Below are 22,732 nucleotides of genomic sequence, written 5' to 3' on the forward strand. Positions count from 1 at the left end.
ATATGTTTAAAATAAGATGCTTAAAATCTGGTTAAACCAAGTTGTTAGGAAACAGTGTAATTAAGTTGCCTACTTTTTGGAACAGCCTTGACGTTGAGAGCCTATTTATGATGTCTTACACATCCAAAATGCACTAGGCTTTGGAACGGGAGCATATCTGTGGCATTTGTTTGCGTGAATGTGCTTCTGGCTTTCTGATTGAGAACAGTGTTTTGTGGGTAGGTGTTATATGTGTGAGAGTGAGAAATAAATGGCAAGTAAGGAGTATGGAGGAGAATCGTAATTAAAATTTTCAGTCTCGTTAAGTTGGTGACAGCCTTCACTGCACCATGGGTTCCGGCGATCGATGGAAAAGATCTGCCTCCAATGCTAACGAACCAAGAGATTTCGAAGCCCTGGGGAGAAGAAAAATTAATTACAAATATTTATGGCCTCAATTAATCAGTTCAGTGAGATACTCTGATTGTCCGTGGGGCGTATGGATGCATGTTGCATGAAGCGAAAGGCAAGTCTGAAAAAGATCTGATGCTGTCATGTTCTGCTGTTCAACACACACACACACACACACACACACACACTCCAGTTTATAGAGCGAGTGTTCGTGACACCTTCTGCCGTACACTTTTACCCTGCATTGATTCTCCTAACAGAGTCAGAGAGACCACATAGTGACAGAGGCATTATGCTCAGTCTCTCACTCGCATATGTCGTTCATGTCGAGCAAGTGTACTCCCACCACAGATGTGACAATACGCTGGTTTACGCTATGCTCTCAGCTGTTACTCCAGTGTCAATAGAGCAATCCAGCCTCCTGCCATTATTGGATGGACATAAGCATTGGCATTACACATTCACATCACTTTTGGATATAGATTGCAGCAGGATTTAATTCAGTTGCAAGCAGAGCAGCAATTTTGTCACATAATTACACTTAATTGCTTATTTATTGCTTCATTGTTGATTTTCTGCGACGGTGTATTATATTATATTGTATTGTATGCTGATTAATTAATCGGTTAAGTGTGTCAATATATAGGCTACCTGTTCGCTTTCTGTAAATATGGTTTGGTGTTTCATTGTGTCTGTTGTAGCAAAAACATGATACTTCAAGCATGAATGGCTCTAATGGAATTTTTTTAATGAAATTTACATACAGGTCAGGGGGCATGATTAATTGCATAATTTTTTTCACATTACGTTCTTTATGATTAATAACACTCGCTTAATGCATTAAATTGAAAGCAATAAAATAAATGTGTTCCTGTGTCAGATACTGAATGTGTATAAATTATGTATTAAAAGAAGCAGATAGGGCAGATCAGAACCCTAAATCCCTGTATGCAAATGGAAATGTTACCATGGTGTACATATAAAATATATACCACAAGTTCATGTAAGCACTTGAATTGGTCAAAAAAATTAATTGCATTTCCAAATCATTGTGTGAATTTAGTTTTATGTTGAAACGCCACTTACTATGCTACTGAATTGTTTAAATACTTGAGATTACAATATCAATGTTACAATACGCTCCTGGAAGGAAAGAAGGAGCCGCGGCTAAACGAAACTATCATTTATTAAATCCAACACAAAGGGGAAATCCGCACTTGGAAGGGAAGGAAGACACATGTACATAACTGGTAGACATGACAATGGAGAAACGCACCGACTGGAACTAACTACATGACTTAACGAGGCAATTGGGAGGAACATAGGTGAACAGACTGCCTAATTAAAAGACACAGAGGACAGGAACAGGAACGACCAAATAAGGACACATGAGGGAGAAACTGGGTCACAGGGAGCACATAGGAAGCAAAACACAACAAAGGCAGTCCAGTCATGACAGTCAATGTCAGTGTGTTCAAATAACTTTCGTTAAAGCAAGATGGCAATGTACTTTTTTTGCAGTTCTACAAGAATGATTACAATCTACAAAATGATTAGTAAAGACTAAGCAGTTTGTTTTTTTATTTTTATGTTTTTATTCAATTAATGAAGCAGCTATAAATTCAGAATCATATTCTATATTCTATATGAATATATTATATATTCTAACGTAATTGTACAAAACTATCTATGAAAACTGTATAATACTGTGGTATTTTGTACATCCACTCAGTTTTATTTTAAATGGATATGATTTTTCTAACATGACTTTAATGGACCATTATTAATATTAATGAGTCATCTCCATGACCTCACAACCAGCATGGCTTCTTGTTCAGGTAAACCGCCCCATCCACTTTTAATGCAAAGTGTGATTAACGTTTAGCACATCTATTACTTTGCTGACTTTGCTTACTTTACTGCTTAAATCTTCTTCATTCTTCAAGTTGGCAACAGTTTTATTGATTTCTGTCTTAGAAAAGGCTCTTTGTAGCTTTTTGTAGCTTTGAGAAATTCCTCTTTTTAGTAATTTGGCTCCATCAGTGGAGCACAGGCAGAGCTGCATCAAAACACGTAATGAAACAAAAAATCCTGCAAAGTATTGTAATGTATAACCTTTTTTTGCTGAATTAAGAAGTGTAGTTGTAGTTGAACTATGCAGGTTATTTCAGGGCAGATGGGTGAGTAAATACGCTGAGCGAAATATCCAAAGACAATTTGTGCCACTTGTAATTCTCGGTGCGTATTTTGGGGACTGGAGCATGAAAACGGTTTTATTAAGATACAAAGCTTTTAAATATATCCAGCATGGTTACTTGTCATTTTTCAGACACTTTATTTAAAGTAAAACTATAATTGGAGGGACAGTCTGCCTGGAGCAGAGGCACTTAAACAAGCTGGTGTTAAGAGCCTTAGTCAGGGGCAGAGCGAGGTTAAGTGTCTCACTCAGGAGCACAACAGTGGTAGAGCAAGAGTGCTGTCACAGAACCTCTCCAGTGGGACACTCCTTTCTGGAAATAAACCAGTGACATTTGTTAGCAACCTGGATCTTGGTAGCATTAGACTGCAACTTCTTTCCCCATCTATTGTTAAATTATACCAATCCTATATTAATGGGCCATCATCTGAGGTAGCTCAAGACATCAAATTAAAAACCTTATTCATTTGATATCTGGAGCTAATTAAAATGATGACTCAATTACGTTGGTTTGGTTATAACATTGACTTGTTAAACTGTACAAATGTACAGGGAGATACACAGAAATCTCTAACTATTCCATTTGAAATGTGGGTTATAACTGTATCTAACAGCTGAAATTTCTGAGTCAAAAAGTTTTCATTGAGGAAAAAATATTTGAATGAGGCTTGAGTATTGTCCATTGGGAATTGATTGGATTGAGAAAATCAAATGTTATGTTACAGAACGGAGTCAAACCATGTATATGTTAGCAAAAGCAGTATTGGTTAATATTTAATAATAATATTTAAGACCGATGTCTGTGGAAAACAAAACATTTTTTTGGAGGGGCGGCGGGGGAGAATTATTAAAAATTATGTCCTCAAACTATTTTGTTTTTTAGAAAGACATATGCAGTCATTCACAATAAGACAAAGAGCTAGGGGTAAAAAATATGGCTGATCTGGATTTGTCCATTCTTTTTAATATCCCCCAAAAACAATTTATTCTCTCTCTTCTCCTCTCCACAAGCACCCCCCCCCCCCACGTTCTTGTTGTTTATTCTTTAACTTTGTTATTTAAAGGCAGTTTGATTTAATACAATTACTTTAAATGTGAAACATCTGCACTGTAGCGGTAAAAAACATGGTTTATAAAAAGAAACAGCTTTTGTGTTATGAAAACATGACACACTACATTTTTATTGTACTCAGTACAAATTCACTGCAAATAATCTTACACCCTATTCAGCAGTCTATTAACTAGAAACTCGTCTCTACTGTCCAAATCCAAATCTGCTCCCAAGTTATGACCATCTAGCCATCAATAATAAGTCAGCCAGTGTGGAAAAAAGTTCCTATCTAATGAATCTAATCTAAAGAAACTGTCACTGCCGGCAGGAAGATTTCACTGCCTCTGCAATTTTGCCTCTTCGTAGTTTTCAAGCTTGTTAAATTGAGAGCACAACAATCTATCAGCAGTTTCCTATCAACCCTATCTGCATGAATGATTTGTTTGGGGCATATTCATCTGTTGTTTAAGCAAAAACAAATCCATTTTTGAATGAACCTGCTATGCACTGGCGAACAGCTGTTTAGTTTGTTTATTGTATAAATCTGTTGCTGGGCAGACATGGATCCCTTTGTAGCACCCTTTCTTTTTTTTATTAGTATAATCTGTAAGAATCACCAGTAAGACTCTCGGCTTCAGGTTCATTTAGTTTAGCATCGGTGCAGGTGCCAGACAGCCGTCAATCCCAATGTCACTGTGGAGATTGGCTGATTGATCGAAGCGAGTCAAAGCGCAGAAGGTGAGAGAGGTTAAAGCACAATCATGATTGACGTGGAGGCAGCCGAAGAAAAGGAGATAGAAGCAGAGGATAACATATTAAAACAATGCTGTGAAATGGAAAGGGACAGGCAAACAGAGAAAGAGAGAGAGAGAGAGACAGGTGGTGAGTGGGAGGAGGTGACAAAAGAGAAAATATATCATGAACAGAAGAGCTTTTAGGAGACAGTAGGAATATTTGTTAAGGAATGAAGGCTTGTGTGAATAATCAAGAGGGAGAGGGAAGCAAGTTTGGGGGATGCTGCGAGGATACGAAACATTCAGTTATACTTCAGTAGGTGTGTTGACAAGACCCAGAGCGCCACTAATGTACTTGCATGTCACAGCATTTTTAGCGGACATAACACTCACAACGCATTACTCAGCAATTATCACAGTTGGGCTTCTATCACTTGGTTAATGTAATCCTCAGTTATCTTATCCATGTTTCACACAGTTCATACTTTATTCATGGTTAGTAATTCATAGATTTCACACTGTGCGTTTGTTAATGTTGGGTTAAAGTTCTTATTTGCATATTCATGAGGTGATTAGCATTGATTGACAGGATGTGACCTGTTTTAATAACAGCCCGACTGTCTGTGGGAAGGTCATTGTGTCATCGCTGTTGTCTTGTGTCTGCTGAAAATATACTAAAAGTTGGAAACTGAAGCAGTGACAATATTTTCACCTGCAGATTGAGTTATGACATTTGGATAAAAAATAAAAAAGACTATGTATGTATGAATCATGAATGAATCACAGTGAGATCATTAACATGAATTCAGAAAGTAGTGTGAATTTTCACTTCATGTGGACTTTAACACATTTGTCATCACTGTTTCCCTTAAATATGGATGCATGGATATTTTCTGCAGCTGTACATATCACATGCATATTTAATAGGGCAAATACTGAAGCTGTTTATGATGGGTTGCCTGTTGATAAACAACTCACCATGGCATCCTAGAATCACATTTGGCAACTCTTTGGGTTTAAACTTTGCAAATCAGTCCTTAACCCCTTTCAAAATGACAAATGTTGCTTAACCCAGGGTACAACTGGCCTTTACCTGCTGTTTAAAAATACATCAACCAATAGTTACATGTAGTGAAGAAGCCTAGAGTGCATCCTTCTGTAGTTAAATCAACAGCATTTTTTATTCGCTGAATATCTAAAGCGTATTGCTCATAAAAATGGTTAATATAACCGGGTATGGTCTGATTGGATGGCTTTATGCATTTTCCATGGCTCTAACTCATAACACACTGCTTTTCAAGTCAAAATAGTTCTGTAGTCCACAATTCTTTGTTTTGCAATTATATATCCCACAGGGCATCTCTGTGCACATACACAACCCATCATGCAGTGTTATGCAGCTTCGCCATTACCATCATTCAACTTACTGTTCATTATTCTTCATAAACACAACTCACAGTGCAGTGCCTCATTGTTCATGTCTAAAGAAATCAGACAGCCTCATTCAACATCACACTTAAACTGTAAAATTGCACAGGTCCTAATGTATTGTGGTAGAAACAGCTTCATTTCCAGGTAATTGCAAAAATCAACCTGTGAAATGATGTGTCACCAACTTGGAAGGAGCTTCTATCAAAGAAGTAGACAGCATGCTTGAACGCTTGAGAAGTCTGTCATTCATTTCAGCAAAAAATATACTTAAATGGTTTGTTTTTTCCCCCCTCAGTCCTCAGTAGGACATGCTTGAATAGTTTTTTACCAAAATCAATTTTAACGGATATTTGTCTTGTTTGCTCAAAAACAAACAGACACTTGAACTGGAACACTTGAACTAGGTTTTGAAGTGTTGACACAGAAGGGAGGCTCAGAATGACGTGCTACAATTTAAAAACCACTAGTGATTTCAATAAAATGCATAGGTCATCCCAAAAACTGATACAAAATAAATTACTGGTTCTCAACCTTTTTGATTCCCAGGCTCCCCGTCGTCAAAGACAATATTTAAAATGAACTTTGTTTGGTAATTTTACTGTAATGAAAATGTTGCACTTTTATTTATTTACAGAATCTTACTGTAACATACCTTACAGTTAAAACCTTCACTGTAACTTTTCAAATAGGCTTTTATTGGACCGGAGAGTGAGATATAAGACAGAAAACAACATGATTCGGATCCAGAGCACCACTGTGTGCACTAACCAACCGGGCCTCTGTCCTCAATGAGCACAAATGAAATGCCATAACACAATTTTCCTATAAGCCTTCTGATGATACAGTACTTGCAACATCTGACAGAACAAGGAAATATCAGCCACCTTGGCTCATATTGAATTCTAATGATGCTGCTGATGCTACTGTCTTACGATTACTCATACGTTAATGAATCAGTGTGGCTGTGTGTTCTGCTACCTTGCCTTGTCGTTCCACTTTTAATTAACATACTGCAATGATTAAAGTTTTAACTTAATTATCTTTATCTTTTCTCCTAGGGCATCCAACCCTCTGTGGGAAACTGAGTGAAACGTTTTGCCAGCACCAAAACACAGAAGCCCTGTGAGAAACATAAAGTGAACACAAGTGACTTAATGCATGCTCTGCGTAAACTGGATGAAGGCAGTGCAATGGAGGAATAAGTGAGGAAGACTGAACAGAGAAGAACGAAAGAATGAAGACAACTGGAAAGCGAGCACGCCTTTTCATCAGTTGTTGTTCAAATTAATATATCACAAACGTACGACATGATTGACAGGAGGCTGCTCCTATTGGTGTCCCTGTGTTTTGTAGGCGGAGCCTGTGTCACTAAGATTGTTCGGAGAAGGGGAGTGAGCTCACTTCGCGCCCAGCATACAGGAAATGGAGCAACTGACCAATGGGATGCAAGTTTGGAGAGGAATGGCAATACAATGACAAGAATCAAAGAACTGATTGGTCCTGAGGAAGTTGAAGAGCAGATTACAGCTCACCAGAGCCATGGAGCTTCTCCTGTCTTCACCAAGGAAAACTTTGTTGGGTTTAATGCCAAACCACCTGTACAAATAAACGAAGACACTGACCACCAAGATTTAAAGGTACGAGCCCCAATTGATGACTCTAGAGACATTTTAGAGTTTAAAAGGGGCAGAAATAACACAAAGAAAGGAGGAAGAGTTGACAAATGGATCCCGATGCACCACAGAATAACTTCTGGCATGCACTTCAACAGAACCAGATTCAAAATCCCTTCAAGATCCAGAGCAAGTTTAAATTCTGCTGTTCACACTACGGTGGGTACAAAAGTAGCTACTTCAGATTCGCCTCGGAAATTGAACCTGACTGGAAGCTTATTAAAACTGATATCCAAAGAAAACCTTGTACGAATTGTGAATTCCCAGCTTCAGAGTGTTCCAGGTCTAAATATTCCAGGTAAAATGAGTCACAGCAGGAAAAGGGATTTGATCAACATGGATCACCGTCAAGTGGAAGCATTTAAAATGAAAAAACAAGACCGAATTGGCACTCCTGAACTTTATAACTCAGATAACATGACTGCTGAGCTACATTCAAGTACTTTAACAAATACAAGCCTAAATCCGGATCAGACTGTTCACACTCTCTTTAAACAGTTTAGTGGATTCACTATGGATCTAGGTGAGGGGGACAGAAAAATGGAGGTGAGAGGTGCACCTGGCACTGCTTCATGGAAGTACAAACACTTCACTACTCACTTAGCATCAACTCCCCAAAGTGAGATCATGCCTGTCACAGAGACGAACCCCTTCGCTGGTCAGAGCGATATGGGCATATCACACACTCCGTCTCAGATTGACTGGGGACATCGGCCTGGGGCTTTCAGCTCACTGACTGAGAAGAGTCTTGACGTTAAAAGAGAATCAGATCAGAGTGTTCGTATGCCATTTGGTGCCACTCAGAATCCATTGATTAAAATTTCAGAACCCATTGACAGCAGTCACATCCTAAAACTCCCGCCAGATCCAGAATGGGGAAGGAAGGAGGTGGAGGAGAGCAGAGAGATGACTGTGGACTCGCGCCCTGGCAGAGATGGACGAGGTCTTGTTTTCCAGGAAATGGATGAGGATGGAGATGAGGGACGGAATCAACAAAAAGAGGAAATCTCTCGCTCCAGAAAACGACGAAGCTGGATCTGGAACCAGTTCTTTGTCATTGAGGAGTATGCTGGTCCAGAACCAGTGCTCATTGGAAGGGTAAGAACTCCTTATGATCCCCTTTAAAAAATAGTTCAATCCAAAAATTCCTGAAAAAAAACTGACTTTCACTGTAAGGGAAAAACTCATGGCTATCAACATTTAACTGACATTAATTGACATTTGCATTTATCTAAATAACCAGTTATTTCTATTTGAATAATGAGTTGGCAGAGGAAAATCAAAGATCACTAACCAATATGACCCTCAACATAGTGAATTTGGGGGGGCTCACACTGAGACTGAAAGACATCTCCCACAGACCATTGTGCCTGGATGTTTATCACATCAATGATCTTAATGGCATTAGTCACATTATCCCAGTCTTCTTTTCCTTGCTGTCTTTGTCTTTTTGAATCCTGAGGAAGCCGAGCTCTGCAGGTCACAGAATAATGTTTCAATCAGCCTCTTAATCAACCATTGATTCTACTCTGTTAAAGCTACAGTATGTGCTGTGATGAACAATTGCTCTTCTCATCAGAAAATTAAGAGCCTGGTTGTGGAGGGGGAAAAAATAACTCTTCTGTGAGTCATACTCCATTTCTGACCCTGTTTGGAGGGTCAAAGTGTTTAATTGTGCCCATGACTTACAGTTCCAGTCAAAATTTAGACATACCTAAAATTTTTTTAAGCCTACGTATAAGATTATGAAATGTTAAACAGAACTACTGTATTTTATATTTTAGTTTTTGTCATCGTTTACATTGATAACAACTTTGTGAACCTCTTAAATGTCACATTTATTTGTTTATTAATGTATTTAACAGAAGTTCAGTGTAAAAGTATTTTCTACCCATCAATTTAATTATTTTTTACAAATATTTTTATTTTAGATATTATTATAATATGTTTTAAATGAACATTTTAATTGAATACTTGTTTTTTTTAAATACTGAATTAAGAATATTAAAGAATTAATAAAAATTGTAATGTATACTACAGTGAGAATTAAGACAGATATGGTTAAATAATTTAATATTATCTAGTAAAACTATTTAAATGTCTTCCAAAAGTACATTTACTTTTGTGTTAGGTTTTAAATTAGGTTAATTATGCATAATAAAAAAATTTGTAAAATTATTTTCTTTTGTCTCCCAATTGTTTAACTGCACACCATTAGTTGAAAAAAACAACAACAAAAAAATCTTTAAAATCATGTTCAATATCATAATCAAAGTTTTCAAAACTTTGACTGGCGCTGTACAGTATATCTGGCATTGTTTTGCTATTTCACAGTTCCCACCTCTCTTTTTCTGTCTTTTTCTCATCTTTTTTCTTTTGCCATCTCCCTAAGCTGCAGTTTGAGTGGCTGGGGAAGGCAGTGGGGTAATACATTGAGTAAATGAATGATGATGATTCTGCGTGTCTGCCTGAGGCAGTCAGACGCACTGTGGAATAGAAAAAACCCTCTTGCGTTCTCTTCGGGGATTCTCTTCTGTCTATGTGTTTGCTCCTGCAGCATTTAATGGAAATCCCACCCCCCCCAACCCAGATCCAGACACATCCACCCAATAGTTTTAGACACATTTGATCACTGAGCTCAAACGGGATGTCTGTTTAGAGTTGGTAAGAAGACAAGCATTGATCTTCATTAGAGCCATGAAGTAAACAGCAGAATGAATAAGAGGGAGGGAGAGAAAGCGGCATAGTAAAGGAATAGGCACTTGAGTCTAAAAATGCCTTAGGTGCTGTTGACCATTGCTACAGATGGACAGTCCTGTATGTCATTAGAGCCAATATCATGATATGCTTAACAGGTGGCAATGCTGTTACTTATACTTCCCTGCTCACCAAGCATCCTTCATGGATTTATCTAACACCACGGCTGAAGCCATTTGGAGCCTGAGCATGTGTTGTGTATGTATGTACACACCTAATGCTCTTATGTGTCCTAATGCTCTTACGGATGTTTAATCTAGCTGCTTCGACGCTATGAGGAGCCGCCTGCACTGCTGTCTGTTGAATCAATTGGGACGTGTTTTGCTGCGCCTTATAACCGAGATGATTATGATTTAATAAAGGGCTGAAGTGAACTATGTAGCCCCGCGGCAGACGTGCCAAGTGGCACAGCGCTCTCAGTCTACAGCGAGAAACTAATCACAGATTCAGCATTTGGAGCGTGCATTCATATACTCATTACAGAGTATAAATACCGTACTGGGGCATTATGCATTTTAACATATTTTATGGTAGGTAACATCAATTGTACGCAATTATAGTTATGTTAAATGATAATCAAATTGAGAGGTTGGCATAACAAGCATCCATATGTTTATGTCAGAGGACTCATTGTTGGAAAGCATATGCAGGGATTTTATGATAACAATATATGCTCCTCTGTATTCCGTAATGAATGTAGTTTCTCTTGATCTTAATGTAGGGACATAAATTAGCACATCTTTTGTATCCGAAAGCAATGCTGGAATGTGAGGCATAGGAAAAACAAATCTGCACTCTACCGCACCAACTTAGCGCAATTGTGGTCTCATAAAACTGTCATAAAACCTCCCTATAGGCTGTTCCTAACAGGCATAATTTGGATGTACAAAATAAAAGTGGCATAACTGAGATTTGGTACTTGAAGTGCTTGAAAACACCAATGTTCCTCTGTGTTTTTTTTGTTTGTGGAAGTGCTTGGGTTCTCTTGATTTATCTCTTTAAGTGCCCCAGCCCTTTACCCTCCTCTGGCTTTTGTTTGATTGGCTTTGATTGGAAATTTTGTGGTTTACAAATCCGATTCATAATTCCACAGCTGTTTTGTCAGCAACATGTTTGGCAGGCATTTTCACTATCTTGTGTTGCAGGGGAATCTGTGCTCAAAGTAGGTTAGTACACACTGCTAGAGAGTACTGGCAATTCTGTTCTACTCTACTAGGAATTATTTTCAACACTGATAGTTTAGCAATCCCAAATTCTGACTTGACATTAACTAAATGTTGTTCTGTCTGTCTTTCGTACTATCCACCTGCCTGACATTCTTTCATTCATTCTGTCTGTCAGTCTTTTGCTCTGTCATTTTTAATTCTGTCCATTATTCTTTTGTTCTGTCTGTTGTTCTTTCATTTGGTCTGTCCTTCATTCTTTTGTTTTGTCTGTTGTTCTGTCTGTATTTCTTTCATTCTGGCCATTGTTCTTTTGTTTTGTCCATATTTCTTTTGTTTTGCCTGTCTGCCCTTCAATTTTTCTTTCTGTCCACTATTTTTCATTCTGTCTGTCATTCTTTTGCTCTCTGTCATTCTTTTTTTTCTGTCAGTCGTTCTTTCATTCTGCTTGTCGTTCTTTTGCACTATCATTCTTTTGTTGTTCTTTTGTTCTGTCTGTTGTTAATATGTTCTACTGTATTTTGATCTTTCATTTTTTCCATCGATCTTTCATTCTCTCCGTATTTCTTTTGTTTTGTCTGACATTCTTTCATTCTGTCTGTCGTTCTGTCATTCTGTATGTATTTCTTTCGTGGTCTCTGTTGTTCTTTCATTCTGTCTGTCGTTCTTTAATTTTGTCCATATTTTTATCGTTTTGTCTGTTTGTCCTTTCTTTCTGTCGAAAAAGAATACGAAAGAATAACATACAGAAGAACAACAGACCAAACAACAGAGACACTGTTGTTTGGTCTGTTGTTCTTCTGTCTGTTATTCTTTCGTTCTATATGTCTTTCGTTCTGTCTGTCGTTCTTTCATTCATTCTGTATTTCTTTCATTCTCTCTGTCAGTCTTGTGTACTGTCTGTCGTTCTATCATTTTGTCCAACATTCTTTTATTCTGTCTGTCGTTCTTTCATTCTTTCATTTTTTCCCATTGATCTTATATTTTTTCCATCTGCCTTTCATTCTTTTGTTCTGTCCGCATTCCTTTAGTTTTGTCAGTCACTCTTTCATTCTGTCTGTCATTCTGTCTGATATTTTTATCATTTTTTCTCTCCGTCCTTCATTTCTTTCTGTCTGTCTCTGTTGTTTGGTCGGTTGTTCTTTTTTTCTGTCTTTTCTTTCATTCTCTCCATCAATCTTTTGTTCTGTCTGTAGTTCATTCTCTATATCAATCTTTTGTTCTGTCTGTAGTTCTATCATTTTGTCCATCATTCTTTCTCTCATTCTGTCTGCATTTCTTTCATTCCATCTGTCATTCTTTCATTTTGACTGTCTTTCATTTTGTTTGTCTGTCCTTTATTCTGTCTGTCTCTGTCCTTCTGTCTGTCCTATCTATCTAGAGCACAGTATCTCTCTTTATCTGTATATTTATCTCCTTTATCTGAATCTGTTGATCAGTCTGTTGATACATCTTACAGTCTTTATAGCGTTCTGTCTTAGTTGTTCTGTCTGTATGTCTGTCTTCTTTATCTGTCGTTCATTCGATCTATTTGTCATTCTGTTATCTTTCTGTCTAATTATCTGATGTTCTATCTTTTTCACTCAGGACAAATTCATAAATAGACTTTGAATTTAAAAGACATTTTTAATTCAGTTCTGAATGGTATAGACAGGTTGGTAGATGTATATCTAGGGGGCATTACCAATTTTTAAAAGCACTTTTAAATCAGATTTTCTCATTTCGTACTGATATGACTGGAAATATTAACTGAGGAAGACTGGAAACAGTCGGTGTAAGTTAAATAGACAAGCTGCCGTGATGTTTTGTAGTTTCTCCAGCTGAATTAACTAAAATGAGAGGAAGCACCATTAATCCTAAATAATGATTTGTTAAATAGAAACAAATTCAGTTATGTCTTCAGAAATCTTCTCCTCACAAGAAACAGTTCTGTCCAGGAGAATCTCCCGACAGCATTCTGAGCTTTGATCTCTCACTTTCTTCAGTTCATATTTTCAAATCCTTTTAGTGAATCAAAACAACATTAAATGTGTTGCAAATACTTTATGAAATCCATTAAAAAACACGCACAAACACTTGATTTCTGTAATTTCACAGTAGCTCAGTTATCTCCAGTCGGGTGGCTTTTGAAACCTTTTCCACCAATAGTAATTTGATATTTCAGATCCGGGTCTCACTGAGTGAGACCTTAGTTTAGACTGGGGTTGTCCACAACTACTCTTTCATGCATTCACTCAGTTAAGTGCAGTTTGTTTACCGATTTCATTTTAGGATTGCCATGGATCTTGGATAAGGGTTAGTAGTTTGTTTCACCATCGAAGGACTGCAAGTGTTAAGGTTTTTAAAAAATAATCTTGTAGCAGACTGTGGTGATGCCACCAGGCAGCGTTCATTGACTGACCACAGTGGCTATACTTCCTTTCCTGCCACTGGCTACCCCATTGCTCTTCTGCTGCTGTTTGTCTACTCCATGAGTCTCCTCACCTGCTAGAGGCCAGATATGGAGAGATGGTGTTATATTAATAGCACTGTACAAGTACAGTACAGTTCAGCCTAATAAAATCAGTAAAAGCATATAATGAAAGTAAATCAGATGCACCCATTACTAGTTTATGAAGTCTCACTCTGCATTGTCAGGGATGCTAAAATCATTGTGTATCTTATTAGTGCTGCTTTTGCAATGTAAAAGGCAACATATGCTCTGGAAATCATTTTATAAATGGGGTTTAAAAGTCTACATTGAATATCTGGAAAGGTAGTTTGGTAATACATCAAGCAAGTTTGTGTTACAGTATTTGCATGTGATTTGTGAAGCTGCATTCTACTGTGTAACATGAAAGGAAATTCTGACTTATCCCACAATTGTGAGTTATATCACATCTCAAAATATGAATTTGTGTCTTGGTAAACTATAAAAAATTAGTATATAGATAGATAGTTAGATATAAGTCTGTGGCTATTTACTGACTGTATTTTGCACAGTGATGCTTTAGATCTCACAATATGACTTTTTATCACATAACATGACTTTGCCTAATATTTCTCAAAGTTGTGAGATTATATCTTAATATGACTTTCCACAATCTAACTTTATATCTCACAATGTGACTTTATATATCCCAATTGTTTCTAATAAAATTCAGTTCATATCTAACAAAAGAAGTTTATATCGCATAAATGTGACAATATCTGAAAATGTGCCATCATATCTGAATTTATAATTCATAATGACTCACAATGTGACTTTATATCTCTCAGTTGCAACGTTATTACCCAAGTTTGTGAATTTATACCTTATAGTCTGACTTTATATCACCTAATGTGACTTTAAATCTGAAATTGTGTTATTTCGCTCAGTTGTGACCTCTTAATGACTTTTTGAATTGTGACTTTATATCTCACATTTGTCTTTTATGCCTTTTCAAACTTTATCTCAGTTACCATTTTACTTTTAGCTTGAAGTGGAAATGGGTTAATATAGTGGAAAATGATCCATGATGGGTTGTGATGGTCCTGTGTCGGCTTTCAAATCCCAATCCATCCCGAACTGAAGCACCCTGTTTGTCAAGAATTAATGTTACGTAAGTATGTTGTGTGAGGGTACTAGTGTGTTGATGCCCTTGTGCTCCTACCATATGCTTGGGTGCTGGAGGATACTACAGGCAACCTGTAACGTGATGTGCCCACCTATCAAGCTGTTCCTTGGAGGAATGACACACTGAAGCAGCAACCAGCTGCCTGAACCCCTGCACTCTTTCCATCATGAGCGATCCTCAGCGATGATCAGCGAGACCACCTGTGCCGCTTCTCACAAAACACACCGAGATCTAAGACAATCTGTTGATAAAACCTATAACCGAATACAACAGGAGCATGTTTGTAGGCACGTAGCGTATTTTCGGGATGAAAAAGACGAGGTTGGGATGCCACCGTGGAGCTCCAAGCTGGCGAAATTGAGTAACCTTGGAGCATGTGGAAATTTCGTGCTGTGTACGCGTTTGCAGCGATGGCAAGCTGGGTTATTATATTTCTCATTTCTCGAGCACTCTGGGAAATTTTGAATATGTTAGGTGTTGGCAGGGGTAGATGGTGGCTGTCACTGGCATTTTAATGGGGTGTGTCTCTTGGGGGGCCAATATGGTGTAGCATGCACGATCTGGCCACACACACACACACACACACACACACAGCTTGTCTACTTTCATTCCTAAAAGCATGGCCAACAATCTGTTCTAAAACACTGCACATCCAAATAGAATTAAATATCACTACAAAGCAAGGGAGTGGGGATGAGTAAAAATGAGAATAAAGTGAGAATCAGACACAGAGGGTGAGCGACGGAAAGAGAGCAACACAAGGGCAACAGTTACAGCACACACATGCTGCGTGAGAGATCATCAGTAATAATTGCGGAATGTCTCTTTCGGAACAGCTTTGTGTTTTCTTTCACTCTGTCTCTTGCAGTGAAAATCATTTAGCCTCTGGGCTGGTGCTCAGCAGGAGAGAAAGAGAGCAATTAGAGAGAGAACGAGTCTGGCAAGGAGAGAGAGAGAGAGAAGAAATGGAGGGGTGCACAGGTAAATGATAAAGGAAGTTGCGGGAATGATGCTGAGATGTTGAGATGAGCGACGGGGTGGGCGGCGGAGATGACGGATGAACAGAGAGATGGGCTAGGAATGAGAAAATGTCGGAAGGTTAATGCCGCAGAGCAAATGAGCTGGAAATGCACGTGAGAAGGGAGGAGAGGGTCAACGAGGAGAACACAAACAGTGGGGTCCAGTCTGAGACCATTAGTGAGAATGATTCTAACATTCTTTGTTACAAATTGTGTTTTTAGCATAACCATTTGAGTGATAAGTGTTCAGTCTGTCCGCTTATTGTTTTAATGACAGCAAACTGCATACAGTATAGGTCTGTGTCTTATCATGGTCAGTGTCACAAGTTTATTTGATTAGTGTCCTATAAATAGTGAAGAACCTTAAATATAAATTTTATATTAGTTAATTTCACACCATTATATTTGTCAAATACTGGGTCATGGGTTATTCACAAAGAATGTGTTTTGGTATTGAAAAACACAAGGGTCAAAAAGTGGGTGAAAGATTTTCAATACTTTTATTGTTACGAGTTGAAATCTTTAACATTGCATTTTAGAATAAACTGTCAGATGTGAGATTTTGCAAAAGATGCGAGACACAAGTGCAATCTACTTTTTTTAGTATAGAAAAAACAGTTTAAAGGTAAATCAGATATATCAGAAAATATTTTGTGTACTGCAGAAGAGAGAAAGTTATTCGGATTTGGAATGACATGAAGGTGAGAAAGGGTACATGATTTATTTATTTTGGGTGAACTGCTCCTTTAAATTAGATTTTGAATCCCGGTGTAACTTCAGACCTGGCCTCCACTGTATATATGCAAACTCAAGACCCTGGAACCCGGTGAGAGGGAGAAGCACAGTGAGAAAGCACAGCAAACAAGGAGAGAGACGGATGCAGGAGAAGACAGGGCTAAGAGAGAGAGAGAGAGAGAGAGAGAGAGAGCATGGTTAAATACCATTTTATTATAAACCCCCGTGGATAAGAAATTCAAACGTGTCTCTGTTCTGAGAGTGGGAGCTGAAAGAGAGAAGTAGAGGAGAGGGGGAAGGGTGAGGATCTGGAGAGTCTATTATGAGTGAAATTCAAAGAGAACATGTATAAGCCATTCTCTTCTCCCCCCTCTCTTTATTCTATTCCCTGCCTCTCCCCGTGTATCTTTCAAATCAAGATAATGCCACACACGCAAGTGCTTTTTTCTTCCTTTACCCACACTTTCATCTAAACGTGAACTTATTTTCATTTCACTAGCAAGTGGTGCTATCACATGGCATTCTGGTATTGTTTGATTCCTTACTTTGACTGTTATTCTCTCTCTCACAACAGAGAAACAGACTGCATAACGTGATGCAATAACGTGACAAGCGATAAAACCGTTTCTTGCATGTAAATCTTTGTGAAGATTTTCAAAATCCCAATCCTGTATACTACTGTTCAAAAGTTTAAGGTCAGGGAGATTTTTAATTTTAAATTAGTACTTTTATTTTGAAAAGATGCATTAAAACCACCTAAAGTGACCGTAAATACATCTATAATGTTTTTATGTGTTCATCAAATAATTCTGAAATAAAAACGCAGAATTGCTCAAAAATATTAAGCAGTATGACTGTTTTCAACATTGATAATAATACATATTTTTTATCACTAAATCAGCATATACGAATTATTTATAACGGATCATGTGACACTGAAGACAAGGGCTGCTAAAAAATCAGCTTTGACATCACAGGAATAAATTATATTTTAAATTATATTAAAATAAAAAGCAGTTATTTTAATTTGTTACAATATTTTACAATATTGCTGTCTTTACTGTATATTTGATCAAACAAATGCAGTGTTGGTGAGCATAAGAGACATCTTTCAAAAAATATTAAAAAAAATCTTACAGACCCCAAACTTTTAAATTGTAGTGTAATGGTTTATTAAACATCCAATGTGTCCTGAAAGGCTGATTTATGGAGAACCAAGTGTAAACTAATTTCATGAACCAAATTAATTATGTTACATGAAAATGCAATATTACACGACAAAATGCACTTAACTGCATTTCATGCACAGAAGGACGAAAGTCAGCTTTTCAATAAATTTGAAATTCGCAAATCATTTCAGAAACAGAATATTAAGCAGACACTTGTTTCTTGCACAAAATTCACACAAGTTCTTTCTATTTGCACACACAAGAGTAACTTAACTTTTCAGTTTATCAATAACACCTTTTGCAGTCAAAATGGAAAGGTTCTGGTGAGAAAATACAGCTAGCTTTTGTCGATCTATATATGAAACACATTAAAGTATAACTGCACTTTGTTATGAAATACAGCATTTTGTGCCACCCATTTCATACGGTGCATGAAATTAGTCGGGTCACACTTGGTGCTCCATAGTGATTGTCACATCGGGCAGCAGTTTGGTTTTCACTTTTATTTTTTACAAATTACATGCATCACAAGCTTCTTTCCTCCATGCATCTGTGAACAGTTAATATAAACTGTCTGAATTACCTGCCATTTCATCTTCGTATACATTTCTTCAGATATATGAAGAGTGATGTTAGTGATTTGCCTTATGAATATCACTGCACACTTTCAGTTTGTTGCATGCCTTTTTTTGATGGCAAGTCTTTCACTGAATGCTGAGAATTTTCACAAGAAACAAGGATTTTTTTTCTTGGCCCAAACTATTCCGTCTGGTATTTACCCATGGCTTTTTAATTAACAGCCAGTTCACACAGAACATACTCTTGCATCTACAGTACAAAAGAGCTAGCCGGAAAGAATGCAGGGGTTTATACACAGTCTCACAGACTAAAAATAGTGCAGCAGTGTTATTCTAGTATTATTAAACTCCTTATTAATATTTTAAGTTATCTTTTAATTTTAATATTGTCAGTTTTTGATTTTAGAAGCCATTTTGTAATGTTAATTTTGTTATATTTTTTATATTTAAATTTAGCTTTAATATATTAGCTAATTTAGTAATTTCTCTCAAACTTTTATTTCAGTATTTAAAGATATAGTTCATCCAAAAATTCGAAGTCTGTCATCATTTACTCACCCATGTTGTTCCAAATCGACACAAAAGAAGATATTTTGAAGAATGTTGGGAGCCAAACAGTGGCTAAGGCGGTAGCCATTGACTTTTCTCCGTACTGTGGAAGTAAACGGCTATAGTACCTGCAAAATGCTTGATTACCAACATTCTTCAAAATATCTTCTTTTATCTTCAACAGAAGAAAGGTTGGAACATTTAGAGGGTTATTATATGGCAGCAAAATTTTCATTTCAGGTGAACTATCCCTTTAAGTTTTCTAAGATCAAGTCAAACTATTTATATTTTATTTTAGATTTATGTCACTTTTAATACTGGTGCAGACAGCTGAGTGAATCCTAGAACAGAAAATAGCTTTATTATGGCTCTGAGTAAAATCATAATAATTTCCACTAAAATCAAGCCGACATGGTGGCCCCCAGGCTGGGATACCCTGGTGAAGCCAAGTTTCAACATTAAAGAAATTATGTTACTCACAGATTCTTTAATAAAAGCTTTTAGAGGTAGTTCACTGTCAGTGATTTGCAGCTGGAGGACTATAAGTGTCGTAACCAAACACAGCTTTGGACCCAAAAGCAGAAGACAGACTAAAAATGATGCACATAAAATTAATGTATTGCCAAAAGTCAAGCAACACAATCCACCTGGGATTGCCGCCATGCCCCGGGATACAACAACTCTCAAATGCACAAGCACAGACATACAGAAAGGAAAAACATAGCTGACCAAAAATCCAAATTCCTTACAGTATGACTTAGCTGTTGCTCAGAAAGGGGATGCTCAAGCAGAGGGTTAACTCATGATTATGTATAGTCCAGTGTGAATACAGTGCATGACCTTGAGCTAATATTTATTCTGAATCCTCTCAGCTGAGGCTGGCCATGCGCTCTACTTAACCATGCCTACTGCCCCCGATTGAGGGCAATGCCACAGGGAGAGAGAGAGATGAAGAGAGATTGTTGAATAGGGTGATGCTTTGAGGGAGGCAAACTGACCTGTGGCTTTTACTGTGAAAACATGAATATGCAGATGCTGATTTTTGCAGGTATGAATGACTACATGCGTATTTTTCGGATATGCATCTAACAACCTTTGAACTGTTAAAGGCACAGCATCAATATTATAGTGCGAAGCCGGAGGCTACAGTCCGAACAGATCTTTGAACTGCTTGAGCTGAGCAACAAAATCCCTATATTAAGGCTGTCAATCAATTCAACATCATATGAATTACATGATAAACTTAATTTATTGCATCAGTATTTTCTGAGAAAATGAAGCTAATTAAAAGAGATTATTGTAGCAGGTGCATAAAACATTGACTATTGGCTTTGGAAGTCAATATATTTTTGAAACTGAATGTAAACCATGCTGATATTCAGATTGTGAATGCGATATTAGTTTCATCCCTTACGAAGATTAACCAAGGTTTTATTATAGTAAAAGTATAGTAACCATGTTTTTTTTTGTTGTTGTTTTGTTTTTTGGAATAATGATTGCCAAATTATTATATTTAATTTATAGAATTTGTTTGTGTTTAGGGTGAATGAACATCGTGACAGTACAGTGCCTCCCTCCATCCGCTGAGCTCTAGAGACGTATATTCCAGACCACTGCGATTTGGGAACCCTGTTCTTGGCAAACCTCTTAAAGAGTTACCATTTTTTTCTCCTTTACGGAGAATAAGGCATAGAGATGACCACTTTCAAATGGGCTGTGCCCTAATGGTTAATAAACATGCTTAACGCTTCTCCAGGGACATGGCGTTTGCTATTTTTGAACTGCACAGCACTTTGTATGCAAAGTGTTTGGAAAAGCACCAAGTTACTATTGTTTGTACATTTATTCATACAGCCTACTCAAAGTCATGCTCCAAACAATTAAAATAAGAAGCTCCGTCTTTTGCAGTTAAGTGATGTATAGTTTTTGGCACAGGGTCGCTTGTCTTGGCACTGTCAGGAAGTGGCATAGAAGTGAGCAAGCTGCCCTTTAAATGCCCAGAAAAGATTTGCATCAAGATTGGTGCTCTTTCCCTGCCTACAAGCTCCTCTGTTAAAATTATTAAAGTAAATAAAGCTAAAGTATATAGCATTGGCTTCAAAGCCAACCCATTAAAGTTAAACACATTCATAAAACAACCACGCGCTCTTTCGTCATATTTCAGCTGATTATGACCACTGGTATTTGCATAAACTTGTGCCAAATAAAGATGGGTTTGATCTTAAATGATGCATGAAGGAGGCTGAACAACAGCAGCAAATTGGAAAAAATTCTTGCTGATGATGTGAAACGACTACTCATGTGACCGGCAAACGTGGGCATAAGTGACACGCGGGTGATGGACGTTGTTGGGTGTTGGGCCAAGCTGAGTCAGATGGCATTACATCAGTTTCGGCTCAGCCTGACAAAAACAACATGGACAAAAACAACACCTCGATTATCAGACTCAGCACCAGCAACTAACCACAGCACCCCTACTAGCTTGCTAGGAGCATGAGTGTAAGAGTGTGGGTGAAACCAGGCTGCGCTGTGACTCCACTGACCTGTAACCGCAGCTCAACCCCACTTGTGAAATCAACTGTAACACACCATTCTCACCTAGTTCTCATAGAGCTTACGTTTTGAATCAAATTGGTCCTCCCACAGATTTGAACATAGATAAACTGAACCTTCCTGTTCTGTAGTTCTCGGCACTGCACTTCAAATGGGTATGTATGACCCTAAATGCATTTTATTTTCCCCAAATTCTTTATTATTTTTTCAGCATTCCATTTAAAAAGTTTATTTACCATTGCAATAAAAAAGGATGTATTGAAATCATGAAGCTTTTAGCATACACTTAAATGTCAATTTACTAAAAGTTTAGCAAAAATAGCATTTTCAAACATGGAAGTAAAATTGTGTAATATTCATTAAAGAACAAAGAATACAAATGTTATTGCTATTATTACTTTAAGAAGTACATTCTACTGTACATAAGTAATATATTTTTTACAGTTTCTTGACACACATAAAAAACCTTTTATTTTGATGAGTTGTTTTGAAATTTAAGTTTAAGTGTTCCTTTGATATGATGATAGTTTTTAGCAAATTAAATGGTGAAAAGCTCATAATATGAGATGAAATCAGCTTTGAAGTTCATGTGTTCATATGATGAGTCAGCATACACTGAACACAGAATATACTTTATTTTAAATAGTCTTTTTACACTTTAATATTTAGAGACAGTAGGCCACATAACAATATGATTAAGTGTAGAGCCATACGTTTGATTTATTAGTCCAAAATCTGCAGTGTTTTACTGTAAATTAATTTTTTCTGACTGATTTCCATTATTCTTACAATCCCAAGTCTGGTGCTTGGGTGTTATGGTGTCAGGCTATGCCAGGGTAAACAGCTTTAATAATGCAGTCTGTGCATCTGGGCTGGCAGGGCTGATGTTAATTATGTGTCAGTGGATAGATAAGGGCGCTGCTAAAGCTCTGTGTTGGCCCCACAGTCGTGGACTCTCAGCTGGGCCTTGGGGCTGCAGGTGCGGAGCCGCCTGGCAGAGGAGATCCAGTGAGGGATGCGAGGTTGGTTCTAGCTGGGGGCCAGACAGATGGAAGGTCAGTCTGGGTGAGAAGACACAGTCACGCCTGCTCTTAGTCATGCAGCAGGGCCAAAAGTGGAGAGTTAGCCAAGCAAGGT

At 37.5% G+C, this 22,732-nt stretch overlaps 1 protein-coding gene across 1 annotated transcript in view; it reads left to right on the forward strand.

Moving 5' to 3' along the window:
* LOC127951644 (uncharacterized) overlaps positions 1-22,732 on the forward strand; it is a 124,657-nt gene that overhangs the window by 48,053 nt on the left and 53,872 nt on the right. Inside the window, exon 2 of the mRNA XM_052549635.1 lies at positions 6,862-8,574. Coding sequence (XP_052405595.1) covers positions 7,111-8,574 — 1,464 coding nt within the window. The 5' untranslated portion in view covers positions 6,862-7,110. The remainder of the gene's footprint in view (positions 1-6,861; positions 8,575-22,732) is intronic.

Source organism: Carassius gibelio, chromosome B2, assembly GCF_023724105.1.
Source record: "Carassius gibelio isolate Cgi1373 ecotype wild population from Czech Republic chromosome B2, carGib1.2-hapl.c, whole genome shotgun sequence".
In the NCBI taxonomy this organism is placed as follows: Eukaryota; Metazoa; Chordata; class Actinopteri; order Cypriniformes; family Cyprinidae; genus Carassius; species Carassius gibelio.